Below are 13,790 nucleotides of genomic sequence, written 5' to 3'. Positions count from 1 at the left end.
TGCTCAAATACTCCATGACCTAGCAAATTTCTGTAATACCTCCATTTTATACCCATTGTGGTGCTTGCCACTTTCTCTCCCAGTCACTTCTCCTGCTGTTCCACAAACACTCAGGCTTGAAGGCCCACGTCAGAAGATGGCTGCTCTTCTGCCAACTGCCTTTCTCCATCTGCACAGGATTCCCCCACTCCGTAAGTTCTACAGAAATTTTCCACTCCCTCAGGAGAAAAACACCTCAGGCCCATCTCTCTTCTCCCCCCCTCCTCCTCTTGTCCTTTTTTTCCCCTTAAAGAACTTTAGTATATATTGACATATATTTTATAAAGACAAAATATATCACAAGACAAGTTGAATGATACACAAAACCAAGGAGGCTGGAACACAAATCCAGGGAGGCTAGAATGCAGAAATGTAGACTGAGAATGCCTTAGGGAAGTAATAGCATCGCTACCAACAACAAAAAAAATTATACAAATCCTCTCGTTAATCCACTGGAAGGGGAACAAAGGCCTAGGAAGGAAATACATATGTGTTCTCTGTCAAAAGCAACAATCAACCAGAGATAAAGCCTGCAAAAGCTATATTCACTCTGGACTTGCCTTAACACTAGGTTGCCAGGTCCCTCTTCGCCAGATTTTGGGGGCGGAGCCTGAGGAGGGTGGGGTTTGGGGAGGGGAGGGACTTCAATGCCATAGAGTCCAATTGCCCAAGCGGCCATTTTTCTCCAGGTGATCTGATCTCTATCGGCTGGAGGTCAGTTGTTATAGCAGGAGATCTCCTGCTACTACCTGGCAGTTGCTGGGTCAAAAGGCAGCACGTGGCTCAAAGCGTAATTAAATGAACTTAAACAACAAACACTGTAGAATTCTTAGAACAATGTATTCATCCAAAATAAAAAAAACAATAACTAAAATCAAACCAAGAAGGTAAGTGTGTTCCAGTCACACAATCACCTCACACACACAATTGCCTCGCAGGGCTTAAAGCCAACCCTCGAAGGGTTTTTTTTTTAGTAATAATTTGTAAAGTAGCACAAAGGCATACAATTGTTCAAAACTAATATAAACAACCACAGAGAATAGAAAGCTGTGGGAGTCACTGCCTGGCAGTTGGCAACTCTACGTAACACTCGTGCAGTACAAATGACCTTGCAGGCCTGTGTAACCATTTTACAGATAGTTAGAATTTCAGCAGGTCAGCATAGATTAAATTGCAGTTAGGGTTGCTAGGTCCTACCTCTGCTGTGGTGGGAGCCTAACCCATGCAGCCATTAGGAGCAGCTTCCATCGCCTGCACGCACGGTGCAATTCTGTCCCACCGTGTCGTGCAGGATGCTCTATGGAAACCATATTGTTTTGGGAGAGATTGCTAGAGGGTCGCCAACCCTGGAGGGGCCATTGATTCAGCGTGCGGCACATGCAGATCGCCACCCTCCTTCCCAGATGGCCTACGTCTGCCCGCCAGCCAGCAGAGGGCCGGCAGGCAGCCCAGTGAGTTGGCAGGCAATTGCCCACCCTCACTGGGCAATTGGGAATCCTAATTGTTAGGGTTGCCAGGTCCCTCTTCACCACCGGCGGGAGGTTCTTGGGGCGGAGCCTGAGAAGGGTGGGGTTTGGGGTGGGGAGGAGCTTCAATGCCATAGAGTCCAATTGTCATTTTCTCCAGGTGAACTGATCTCTATCAGCTGGAGATCAGTTGTAATAGCAGGGGATCTCCAGCTAGTACCAAGAGGTTGGCAATCCTAGGTGGAGCCTAAGGAGGGCAGGGTTTGGAGCGAGGAGGGACTTCAATGCCATAGAGTCCCATTGCCAAAGCAGCCATTTTCTCCAGATGAAATTATCTCTTATCGGCTGGAGATCAATGGTAATAGCAGATCTCCAGCTAGTACCTGGAGGTTTAGGAAATAAGTGAAAAGGAACACCTATGCTGCAAAATTGTGTGTCACAACCCAAGATACAGTGCAAGGCTCTAATGCTTACAACAACTACAAACACAAAGGAAGCTTATACTTGTTTCAAATTGTATTGTTTAGTAACAATATAAACCTTTTTTGTAAACTTTTTTGTACATAAATTTCAATGGCAATAAATATTCCTATGCCAATACAATATTATACAATGTACCTGGAAGTTGGCAATCCTACTAATTGTAGTACTGCCCCTAGGGTAATGGGCGTCTTCCCAGCAATGTCTCCTAGAAATGTTTTTCACTGTTCATGTGACTCCACCCCATCTAGTGTTAACACACACACTTTAAACATCCTTAGTCCTTAAAACATTTACATAATGACCTACTGATTACCCAAGCAAATGCCCAAAGATCATTGATCTGATGTAATGTTCTCATGCGGTTTCTGGAACATCATGTGCTTCTGGTATGAAAATAATATTGAAATGAAAACTTATAGCCATTACATATCTAAGCTGCGGCTTTACATAGCTAAACTGCAGCTGGGATTTTGCATGCTTCCTTCAATGAATGCTTTGATGTGGGGGTGGAGCAAATACAAAAGGTCGCGTTAAAAAAAAGGCTCTTAAGAAATGCGAAGCAGGTATGCGCGGCTTCGCAGTGACGTCTAGAATGACGGTTCAGCATGAAGAAATAAAAAAAATATGGGGGGCACTTCAGCCTGGAACGCGCTGCTAATTACCAAGCATAAACGTCCTGAAAGTATTTAAAAATCTTTGCATATTTAAAAGCATAGAAGGTATTACAGGGCTAGGTATTAAAGTCCTATGAAGGACTTTAAGGAGTCTTTCAAGTTTCTTGAAATCTACAAATCGAGGCCCTGATCGCAGCAACAGGCTCAGGGAGTTTAAGATTGTTCATTTATTTGTCCAGCGTCCTCTGTTTACATTGTCTTCTGTTATAAACGGAGCAATTTGGTTTCTTAATAGCCTTCATGAAACATTTGAGACTTTTCCTCCTTCCCCCCTGCCACCTCTTAAGCAATTATTATTACTAGTTAGATGATGGGGTGGGGGGCTGCACTCATCTTCTGGGGAGGAGGAGTGTTGGTTTTATTTTTGTGATTTGTAGATAAAGTCTCTTGTAATAACTCCAACTTGCTGGAATTTATTTGTTGGAAGATGTCTATGATGGTCTGACCCATGAGTAAACATTGGTCGCCAATAAATTCTAAAAACTCTTAGAATAATAAGAGTTGGAAGGGGCCCTACAGGCCATCTAGTCTAGCCCCCTGCTTAAAAACTGCCAGTGAGGGGGGAGCTTACCACCTCCCTAGGTAGCTCATTCCACTGCCGAACAACTCTTACTGTAAAAAAAAAATTCTTTAATATCCAGCCTTTCTGCCTGCAATTTAAACCCATTATTGCGAGCACTATCCTCTGCTGCCAACAGGAACAGCTCCCTGCCCTCCTCTAAGACAGCCCTTCAAATACTCAGAGAGCAATCATGTTCCCCCTCAACCTCCTCTTCTCCAGACTCAACATTCCCAACTCCCTCAGCCTTTTCTCATAGGGCTTGGTCTTCAGGCCCCTGATCAGCCTCATCACTCTCTTCATGCCCCTGATCAGCCTCATCACGCTCCATTCTGTCCACATCCTTTTTGAAGTGAGGCCTCCAGAACTGCACACAATACTCCAGGGGCAGACTGACCAATGCTGTGTACATGATATCTTGCGATTAGAATTTTATGCCTCTGTTAATGCCCCCTAAGATTGCATTTTTTGTCAGTGCATCAAACTGCCTGCTCATATTTAACTTATGGTCCACCCATATCCCAAGGTGTTGTTCACAGAATGTAGCTCTCCCACTGGGGAAGGAGAATTCCATGAGCATCAGAAGTAGCCTGGCCCTTGTTCCTTAGGCATCCATTCTTGCAGTGGCCGGGAAGCCCCAAGAAACAACTCTTGGAGCGCCATGTTTGGCCCACGTGACAGAGCAGAATCTGCTCTTTTACAGAACCACTGGGTGCTGAAAAGCTTGTTGTTACATGTTGAGGATTAGATAGCTCAGCTATGAAGACAACCTCAGAGGAGGTGCCTTCTCTCCAAGGGAAAGCACGTTTAGTACAATGGATGCAGGACTATCCGCTTACTCCAGGCCTGGCACGAAGGCTTTTCTTTGATCACGTTATTTGGCTCAGCCTCATCTGTAGAACCTGCCCCTGGAATCTGTTGTCATATACCAGGTGCAAATTACTTCACTCAGCATTTACTGTGCCTAAAAGCAAAGAGGTGAGAGAGGCTGGTGCTGCATATTTAACTGGGCTCTCCTCAGGGCAGCTGGCATGGAGTGGAGTGCGACTATATTGGCCCTTCTGGCCATCTGCACTTCCTGCCTGCTGCTGTTTCGGAAGGGGAAAGGGCAGGGCACAGGGGGGCGGTTGCCTCCCGGACCTCACCCACTGCCCATCGTGGGCAACCTGTTCCAGCTGGATCCTAAGAATATGGTCAAGTCCCTGATGGCGGTAAGGCTGGCTTTTGCATGAAATGGCTTTACAGATGTTTGGTTTGGAGGAGGCACCTTTTTCAAGGGAGAGGAAGAAACACACTCTTGGGGGGTCATAATATGATTTCTCAGCAAGAAACTGGTGATGGGGTTTGTTGTGGGAAGGTCTGCACATGTGGCCAATCTGCACACATAGCCAGAGAAGAGTTGGACAACATTTGTTTCCTTATGTGCCTCTAGCTGAGAGAGAGATACGGCTCTGTTTACACCATTCATCTGGGTTCGCAGCCTTTTGTGGTGTTGTGTGGATATCAGACTGTGAAGGAGGCCCTCGTGGACCAAGGCGAGGAATTCAGTGGGCGCAACGAGTTTCCAGCATTGACTCATTTCACTCAAGGGGATGGTGAGCATCTTCCCTTTCTCCTTGGAAAAAGATGAGCTGCCCATCTCTCTAGGACGATCTCATGATCCTCTGAAAAGAGAGCTTCAACCTGGCCTCTTAACATGATTTATCCCAATACCCTTCTTTTTGCGCTTCCTCAGGGATTTCTTTTTCTAATGGAGAAAAATGGAAGGTGTTACGCCATTTTGCTGTGCAGACATTGCGTGAATTTGGGATGGGTCGACGCAGTATCGAGGAACGGATCCAAGAGGAGGCCCGGTGCATGGTGGAAGAGCTTGGCAAGACCAAAGGTGTGTGCGTGGGGGTGTGGATGTCTTGGGGAAGCAGCAAGTTAGGGCAGCAAACTATTTACATCCTTCTGTCATAGGAGTTTCGTGTACTTATTTATTGAATCCCTAATTACTTCCTTAGACTCAAAGCAGCCAACCAAGCTGCAAGCTGCAAACACATAAAATGCAAAGCCAACCATCAGCAAGATAAAAACAACCCAGCCAGATGGACAAAGCAGTTGACCCTCAACCCTTTGAAATAAGACTTTTTGACTGAATGCAGGAAGCAAAGGGGTCCTCTGCGCATGCTCTGGCTAGCCCAGCCATAGAAAAAGGCCATGTATTGACTGTAGCCAGATGCACTGTCCTGAGAGAGGGCACCACAAGGAGAGAGCTGTCTGAGCAATGCTTCCCAGAATAGGAGAGGATAATCTGCAAAGAGGATAATCAGCACTTTGAATTGGACCCAGAAGCAAACAATGTCTTCAAAGGCATCCCCACACAGAAAGTGTTGCCAGCTCTGGGTTGGGAAATACTGGGGGGTGGAGACTGAGGAGGCAGGGTTTGGGGAAGGAAGGGGCTTCAACGGGGTATAATGCCATGTATCCACCATCTAAAGCAGTCATTTTATCCAGTTGAACCGATCTCAATTGTAATCCCAGTCCAACTTGTGCCCCTTTTTGGGCAGAATGAGCCTGAACAGGCCATCTCCATTTCAGTTGTGGGAATTAGCTGGAGATAGAGAGTGAGAGGGCGTAACTGGGACCGATAACCTCTGTATAACAGGATTGTCCCTGGTAAGAACTCTTAAATGAGCAGGTGGTAGGTATAATTTAAACGGGTTTCATTAAGGAATAAAAATAATAAAAACAAGAAATATATTCTAGGCAGTGAACATACACACGCAAAGCATGCAAGAGCTGGCAAGAGAAAAGGGAGGAAGTTGGAGAGGGTTTCAGCGATGGGTGATATTTACGAGTCTCAAAGGGATGTCCAGAGAAAGCAGTGCTGAGGAGGAAAACGACCAGCGTTTCCAAGAGCAAAGAAGGAAGCCCACAGACACACACAATGAATGGTAACAGGACCAATATTTATACCCCCAAATGGGTCCTGAGGTGATATGAGGTAAGCTGACAGGAAAGCCAGAGACAAAAAATTGATTGCTTTCCCAGGGTTCCTACAAAAGAGTAGGAGAGTCTTGATGGGCCGTCAGGACCCAAGAGAATGCCTGGGCTATTCTCCTGAATACTGATTGATTTCTGGGATGGGTGCCGATAGAGTAAGTAATGGTCTGCTCGGAGCGCTGATTAAATCACCTTAGAAGACACTGAGGATTAGCCCACTGTCCAGCCAGGCATACCTTTGGGCCAGGGGAAAAGTTCAGCTGACAACCACCTTCCTGCCCAAAACTCTCTGAGGGGCACCTATTTTGGGGGAGCAGTGTCTTGATTTTATGGCAGTCTGGTCCCCGTGCCTCTGTGGAACCCCTTAGCAGGAGGAGGGGTCCGCCTGCTTACAACTGTGCTTGTCTCCAAAGCTGCTGCTGTTCCAAGCGGTCCCTTTCTTTTCTTTCCAGTTGAAGGAACATTTGGCCCATTGCAAAAAAATTCTGGATTTTTTTTCCTAATAGGAAATCAACTTTGGGGAGAATATTCATTGTTATTTTATTTTTCTAACAAGGGAAATGTCTCTTAAGATAATTCCAGAGAAATTCCAAACCAGATAATGAAGACTATCTCGCAGTGTGTCTGTGGTTCTCCTTCTACAACTTCCTTTAAATATCTTCCCATAAGAATATAAAGAAGAGCCATGCTGGATCAATCCAAAGGCCCCTCTACTTAGGGTTGCCTAAGTTTCCTTCATAGGTTCTAGATCTCCTCCGTTAAAAGACCTTTACAGATGTTCTATGCAACCTAAATCATTTAAATAAATTAATTAGTGGATTGACAGCAAGGCAGGATAACTTAAACATCTTAACATCTTTCACTTATTCACCAACTGCTTCCATCATGACTACTTAAACGTTTTCTGAACCCTTACAAGGGGTCCCTGACCCACTCTGTGTCTTTTGGTGCTTCCCGAGCAGGGCCTGTTGATCCCAGTTTCCTCATCGGCGGTGCTATCTCCAACATCATCTGTTCCATAATTTTTGGGGATCGGTTTGAGTACGAGGACAAGAAATTCCTCACTTTGGTTGGCCTGATGAATGACAACTGGCACCACTTAAGCAGCTCATGGATGCAAGTGAGTGACGGATGGCATTTGAGACAGTGTCAAATGGGGATTAGAAAAATGCATGGATGAGAAGTCCATCAAAGTTCTAAATGGAACCTCCATGTTCAGAGAATCTGTCCCATGTCTTGGATAGTCCGTGTTGCTCATGGATGAAGCAAAAGCTCATTCTCAGTAACATGAGGGAACACAACACCAAGGGACTGGGAAACTGATGGCCACTGGGGACATTACTTCTCACTCACTCCTGCTGCCTCACAGGTGCCATGGGTCCCATCATACTGCAGAGAGCATCCACATGACTTTTGCTGTCTAGGTGATGTCCACATCACAATGTTGTGGAGCAAGATGGTCTTAGTGGCTGTCCTGCGACTGCATCCCTCTCCACTGGAGGGGGAAAGCATTATTTGTAATGAGGGTTGTTTGTGATAGAATCTAATAACTAGGAGTTAGGGAGAATGGATGGACCTTGAGAATTCTTTTACATTTTTATGGGTTTTCTACTGGTGGGTTTTGATTGGGTTGAGCTTTAATGTTTTTATGCTCCATGAGCCATTGTATGTGCATGTTGGTGGGGGAGGGGAGGGTTCTATAGACATTCACCTAATGAAGGAACCTGTGAGAAACAGGTGAGCAGTTCTGGTTCCATCTACCAGCAGAGGCTTCTTCTGTTCTCCCTGAAACACTTGCACATGGACACACATGCACAAGTGTGACACATCCAGACTCTTGGCATTGCTTCTTCCTCTCTACAGATGTATAATATGTTCCCTCGTGTCATGTATTACCTGCCTGGACCACACAACAGATTGTTCAAGAATTATGAGGAGTTGCGCTTCTTCATTCTGGAGATGGTCAAGATGCACCAAGAGACCCTGGACCCTGATTTCCCTCGCGATTTCATTGACTGCTTCCTTCTGAAAATGCAGCAGGTCTGGGGAGGGGATCAGTTTATGTTCAAGGGCTGAATCCCACCATCCAGTTCCTAAATATTTCCCGACTCAAGTGGGCAGGGAAGGAGGAGGGTTGGATTGCCTGGCTGGGTCTCAGCCAAGGGGATCTTCGTTCGTTCCAGCATTCCAATCTGCTTCCAAGAGCTTTTGATAGTGGTGTCACTCTTGTAGATGAGGCAGGAGCTGTACACATTAGTTTTATGGGATGGTTGCTTATGCTTGTAATTGCTGCTGTGCTGGTGGGAACTCGTTTTGGGCACAGAAATTCAAAGAGTTCTTCCCAAAGTCATATTTGAAGGTCATGGCTTGATGTGCTTCTAGGTTCTTGTGGCACATATGAAGGGGCTGGAGCACCCTTTGTATCCCAGCACATGTAAAGCACGGTTTCTCTCTCTCTCTGCAGGAAAAAGAGGACCCTCATACCTACTTCCACACCAACACTCTTGTGATGACCACTCACAACCTTTTCTTTGGGGCCACTGAGACAACCAGCACCACCCTCCGCTTTGGGATCCTCATCCTCATGAAGTACCCTGAAGTGCAGGGTGCGATGAGAAAGATGTTCACTTGAGTGCATGAAGGCTGAGTTGGGCCCCATCGGTCCCTCTAGCTGAGTCCTTGAAGTTCTGACTCTCCAGGGAAGTCTTTCCCAGCCCAAATGCATGAGAGGTTTCCTCCAACAATTCAGTGGTCATAAGGGATCTTGTATGTAGATGCATGGGCCCCTATATGACAGATCCTGGCTCCTCTATGGCCCATGTAACTGTAGTATAGGTCAGAACCCTGCCTCTTGGCTGTTCTCTAGGCTGAAAGGAACTGCTTTGAGACCCTCCCCTGCAGGAAATTTCCAAGTTGCATTCCAGATGTTTTGCAAGCCCCAGAATTCCAAGGGGGAAAATGTCTTGCCTTTGCAAGATCCTGTCCCAAGATTAATAGTATCCATTAATGGATAATACTTGAATAGACAGTAGAAATTCAAAGGTTTGCAAGGAGTTTGGAGAAAGGAATCGGACTGTAAGATTTCTCCACAAGTGAGTTGTAGCTGACATATGTTGTTCTTCCAGCCATCAAGGGCTGAATCCCACCATCCAGTTCCTAAACATTTCCTGACTCAGGTGGGCAGGGAAGGAGGAGGGCTGGATTGCCTGGCTGAGTCTCAGCCAAGGGGCCTTCACCGAGTCAGTCCACTGGCCTTTTCTGTCTAGGATCAGAGGCAAAGATCAACATTTCCCTGTCCTGCATTGTGGGCTTTGTTTCCTGACTGAAATTTAGGTCTTGTGCTCTCCTCCAACCCCAAGGTATGGCCAACCTCTAGGTGTTGCTGTACCTCTGCCTTGTTCCATTGTCCTCTATTTTTCCACAGCCAAGGTCTATGAAGAGATTAACCGGGTTGTTGGCCCTCATCGTAGCCCATCAGTTGAGGATCGGGTGGAATTGCCTTACACTGATGCCTTGATCCATGAGATCCAGCGGATCGCTGATGTTGCCCCGATGGGAGGCCCCCGTGCTGTTACAAGGGATACTCATTTTCGTGGCTACATGCTCCCTAAGGTACGCGAGGCCCGGGTTGTTGGTCCGATTTTAACACCCAAGACAAGCACTTTTCTTTGCAAGTTTCCCAGGAAAAAGTAGGTTTAGTACTTGCTGTAGTGTCTTAGATATGGAATATCCTTGCTTAGGGCCCTTTGTTGGGAAATTTTTACAGACTCTTTCCTAGTTGTCATATTCACAAAGTTGGCGAAACCCTTCTGCAGTGGACTTTAGCCCCAGTCCTGGTTCCAGATGCCCAAATCTTGCGGGTTGGGGTTGGTTGATCTTATGCAGTATGCCTGAAGTGATCATTTCAAACGTTGGTGGCAGTTTCAACCGAACTTGATTTCCACTGTAGCCTATGTGAATGTATGAATGATGAAAAGGAGAGGCAGAAACGGGAGGAAAAAGCAGGAAATCACTCCTTTTCTTTTTAAAGCTCTCTTAGTTAATGCTCTCCACTCCCTGCTGGCATGTTTGTAAGCTCCTGGGAGAGAAGAACAGCTTCCTCTCTAGATAGGGTTGCCAGGTAGGTAGTTTCGGAGGGCAATTGCCTGTCAATCCTCCCAGATGCTCTGAAGTGGAGATCGTGTGCACACAGGGGTTTGAGTATTAAAGCGGCAGTGGTGATGCGTTACTTCCAAAAGTAAACCAGAAAGTGATCATCGCGTCCAGTGCCTGGAGCTCTCCACTCCAAACCCTTTTTGAGCAGTGACAACAGAACTCTTAACGTCCACAAGATTACATCTTTATTATTTCTTCACGCAAATGCATATGGATTAATCTCTCAACTCACGCATCACTGAACAGGAGAGGTAGATGCAGAACATGTCTAGAGTCCATGCAAAAACTGTCTCGCTCACGGTAGAACAAAGGATTTCATTTTACCCGGGCCAGAGGAAATTGTGGGAAGAAGAAGCTCTGATAGCCAATTCGCGTTCAGTGCAGACACATCTGACCTAGTGTTGGTCTGGACTACGTTTCCCACGCTTCTAAGTCTTAAAGGGCTAACTACTACAAACATTTTCTATCTAACATTTCGCTTTCTGCTGGGGCAGCACAGTGATGTCATAGTGTGTGTGCATAGCCCTGCCCTCTAAAACCTCCCGCTGAATGAGAGGAGGGACCTGGCAACCTTATCTCTAGAGCCAGAGTGAAGGAGTAGATCAGCAAAAAGAAATCTCTGTGTTTTTAACACAGAGAGCAGAGACCAGGAAGCAAATTGGGTGCCTCGTTTTGGCTAACATTGCTGGGTGAATGATTGGTAAAAAGACTGAAGGCTGGTAGGCTGGACAAATGGCCTATGGATTCACAGATGAAAAGGCAACTCGATTTGCTCAGATTCCAGATGAATGCTCCAAACTGCAGGGCATTCCTGAGCTAATCAGCATTCTTCCCTCTTTCCCTTCCAACCAGGGCACCAACGTCATCCCTTTTCTTTCTTCCGTGCATAAAGACGTCACCAATTTCAAAGACCCAGAAATGTTTGATCCTACCAATTTCCTGGGCAAGAAGGGAAGCTTCCACCGCCGTAATGCTTTCATGCCCTTTGGTATTGGTGAGTTTTAAGTTGGGTACTGGGGAGGGTGCTAGTAAAGGAGATGTAACCCTCAGAGCAGCTTGTTCACAGGAGCAATACGTTTGAGGGTGGGGCAGGGAATAGAAGACCTCAGCACAGACAGCACAAAGTATTGCTGGAGTGTTTTTCTTGCAAATGTTGTGTGAGGCTCATGTGAAGCAAGAAATGATCAAGTAGAAAAAGAAGTGTTTTGGGGGGAGGGAGCACTGCGGGAAGTCCTTCCCATGATCCAGGCACAGAGAATTGGGGGTTAGGAAGGTGTCTGGTGGATCTCCCTCTTGAGCTGTTTTTGCCTTCTCCCGAACCTCTCAGGGAAGCGTGTGTGTCTTGGAGAGGCCTTGGCTCGCATGGAGATTTTTATCTTCCTCACTGCACTTGTACAGCGCTTCACGCTCCAGCCCATGGTTCCACCAGAGGAAATCGACCTCTCACCAATGATGACCGGCTTAGCATCTGTGCCGCACCCATTTAAATTCCAGGCCATCCCCCGCTGAAGGATCTCGTTGGGGGTTACTGGGATAAAGACGGTGAAGGGGTGCCTCTCCTGCCAATAACAGCCCAGGCTTCCTTGCTTGGCTTTGGCTGTTGTGGGGAACTAGGTTAATGTGCTTAGGGAGGGCGGTTCTTGGCATGGACAACCTGTTCTCTTGCTGGTGTGAAATAGAGCAACTGCCTCCTGAAGTTTGAAGACAAATACACCTTGGCCTTTCCTTAGCTTGATGAATTAATAAAATAGTGCATGATCCTGCCCTCTAGCTAGCCATTTCTCATGTGTCAGGAAAAGACCTGCACCTGTTTTTCCTTTCTGCTCCTTCTCGCCCTGAATGAGACCTCCAGACTTCTCTGAAAAGGTCTGGTCAGAGCTTCACACGTTCTTCCACCTATTCCTTTGTGACGGTGAAGAGGAGCTGGAGTGGAGTGGGAAAAGGGTGCTGGTCACAGACTGGAGACAATCACCATTCTGTATTGTTTTCTATTTCTCTTCAGCTGCAAAAGTTGAGGATTGAACAGGGTCCTTCAAAGTTCTGTGTTGTTGCTCTTTGCTGAGAAGGAGCAGCAGAAGTGCCCTGGGAGTGTTCTGTATGCAAAGACTCTCAGAGGTGCAGAAGAAAACCTCATCCTGCATTGTTAACCAATAAACCATACTAAACATTTGTGAATCTTTTCCTGTCAATCTTTTTCTCCCTGTGATGCTGGGCTGAGGGATCCGGTGCAAAAGGGGTGCTGGGAAGCTTGCTGGTGCAACATGGATGGGTGAGAGCTCAGAGGAAGGAAAACATGTTGTGTGTAACAAATAGTGGCTTTGGAGATAACTTGACAATTGCCAAAGGGAGCATCGCTTAGACACCACTTTGGCACGAAGGCACCATTCCCAGCAGATCAGGGAGGTCAGCCATGGCTGCCTACATTTTATGAGTGGGAGTCCAGGAAAATGAGGAAGGCCAGTCTTCACCCAGGGGTGAGGCAGAGTGATAGAAGTGGGGAGAGTGCAACCCCTTTAGCCTTAAAAGGGCCAGGGTGGTGGTCACAAGATTGCAGATGTTCCATTCAAAACCTCAAACAAATAGCTTTTATTTAAAGGTAGAGAAACAGTGGGTTCTGAACTGGGAGTTCTAACAAAAGGGTGTGAGATAAACATTATGGGGAGTAGTCCCAAAGTCAGGGTGAAAAGAAACAGCGATGTCTTCAGTCTCTGGGCCCTGACTCGCAAATGGCAGGCAGGTCGTGTTGCTCCCTTGGTGTGTTCTTCACAAGCTCTGGGAAGCCTTTTTCCCTCACAGTCACTGCAGGAGAAGTCCCACAAACACTCAGGGTCCAAGGCCCACGCCAGAAGATGGACGTTCTGCCACCAACTGCCTTTCTCTGTCTCCACAGGCTTTTCTCCTCTGGAATTTCTTCAGACATTCACTGCTCCCTCAGAAGCAAAACTCCTCAGCTCCTTCTCTCTTCTTTCCTCTCTTGGAGTTCCTCTTTCCCTTGTCCTGTTGCCAGGCACACTGCTGACTCATTGGTCTGCTAAGACCCCAAGATCCTTTTCGCACACACTACTGCTCAGACAAGTCTCCCCCATCCTATAAATTATGCATTTGATTTTTCCTACCTAAATGCAGAACTTTACATTTATCTCTGTTGAAATTCATTTTATTGGTTTTAGCCCAATTCTCCAGCCTGTCAAGGTCACCCTGTATCCTGGCTCTGTCTTGTACTGTATTTGCTACCCCTCCCAATTTAGTATCATCTGCAAATTTAATAAGCATCCCCTCTATTCCTTCATCCAAATCATTTATAAAGATGTTGAACAACACAGGGCCCAGGACAGATCCCTGAGGCACTCCACTTGTCTCTCCTCTCCAAGTAGATGAGGATCCATTAACAAGCACTCTTTGTGTGCGATTTGTCAACCCATTACA

The 13,790-nt window shown here is 46.5% G+C and overlaps 1 protein-coding gene across 2 annotated transcripts; it reads left to right on the top strand.

Annotated features, from left to right (window-relative positions):
• The first annotated feature begins 4,252 nt into the window (after positions 1 to 4,252).
• Positions 4,253 to 13,470, top strand: LOC130474274 (cytochrome P450 2F2-like). 2 transcript variants are annotated; one of them, XM_056845821.1, is made up of 10 exons: positions 4,253 to 4,432; positions 4,654 to 4,816; positions 4,957 to 5,106; positions 7,169 to 7,329; positions 8,073 to 8,249; positions 8,674 to 8,815; positions 9,634 to 9,821; positions 11,217 to 11,358; positions 11,692 to 11,834; positions 13,441 to 13,470. In XM_056845821.1, the coding sequence occupies exons 1-10, from the start codon at positions 4,253 to 4,255 to the stop codon at positions 13,468 to 13,470; spliced, it is 1,476 nt and encodes a 491-aa protein (XP_056701799.1). The 2 variants fall into 2 exon arrangements, with proteins under 2 accessions (XP_056701799.1, XP_056701798.1); XM_056845820.1 differs by lacking the exon at positions 13,441 to 13,470 and having other exon boundaries at positions 11,692 to 11,873.
• The last annotated feature ends 320 nt before the right edge of the window (positions 13,471 to 13,790 follow it).

Source organism: Euleptes europaea, chromosome 3, assembly GCF_029931775.1.
Source record: "Euleptes europaea isolate rEulEur1 chromosome 3, rEulEur1.hap1, whole genome shotgun sequence".
Taxonomy (NCBI): domain Eukaryota; kingdom Metazoa; phylum Chordata; class Lepidosauria; order Squamata; family Sphaerodactylidae; genus Euleptes; species Euleptes europaea.
The sequence above is the reverse complement of the archived record's forward strand: the minus strand, read 5'-3'. Positions and strand labels throughout refer to the sequence as shown.

Bases quoted from the DNA above. Each gene is read 5' to 3' on its own strand.
- LOC130474274 (XM_056845820.1), top strand. From the start codon at position 4,253: ATGGAGTGGAGTGCGACTATATTGGCCCTTCTGGCCATCTGCACTTCC. The intron at 4,433-4,653 runs GTAAGGCTGGCT...ATGTGCCTCTAG, and splicing joins TGGTCAAGTCCCTGATGGCG to CTGAGAGAGAGATACGGCTC. The intron at 4,817-4,956 runs GTGAGCATCTTC...GCGCTTCCTCAG, and splicing joins TCATTTCACTCAAGGGGATG to GGATTTCTTTTTCTAATGGA.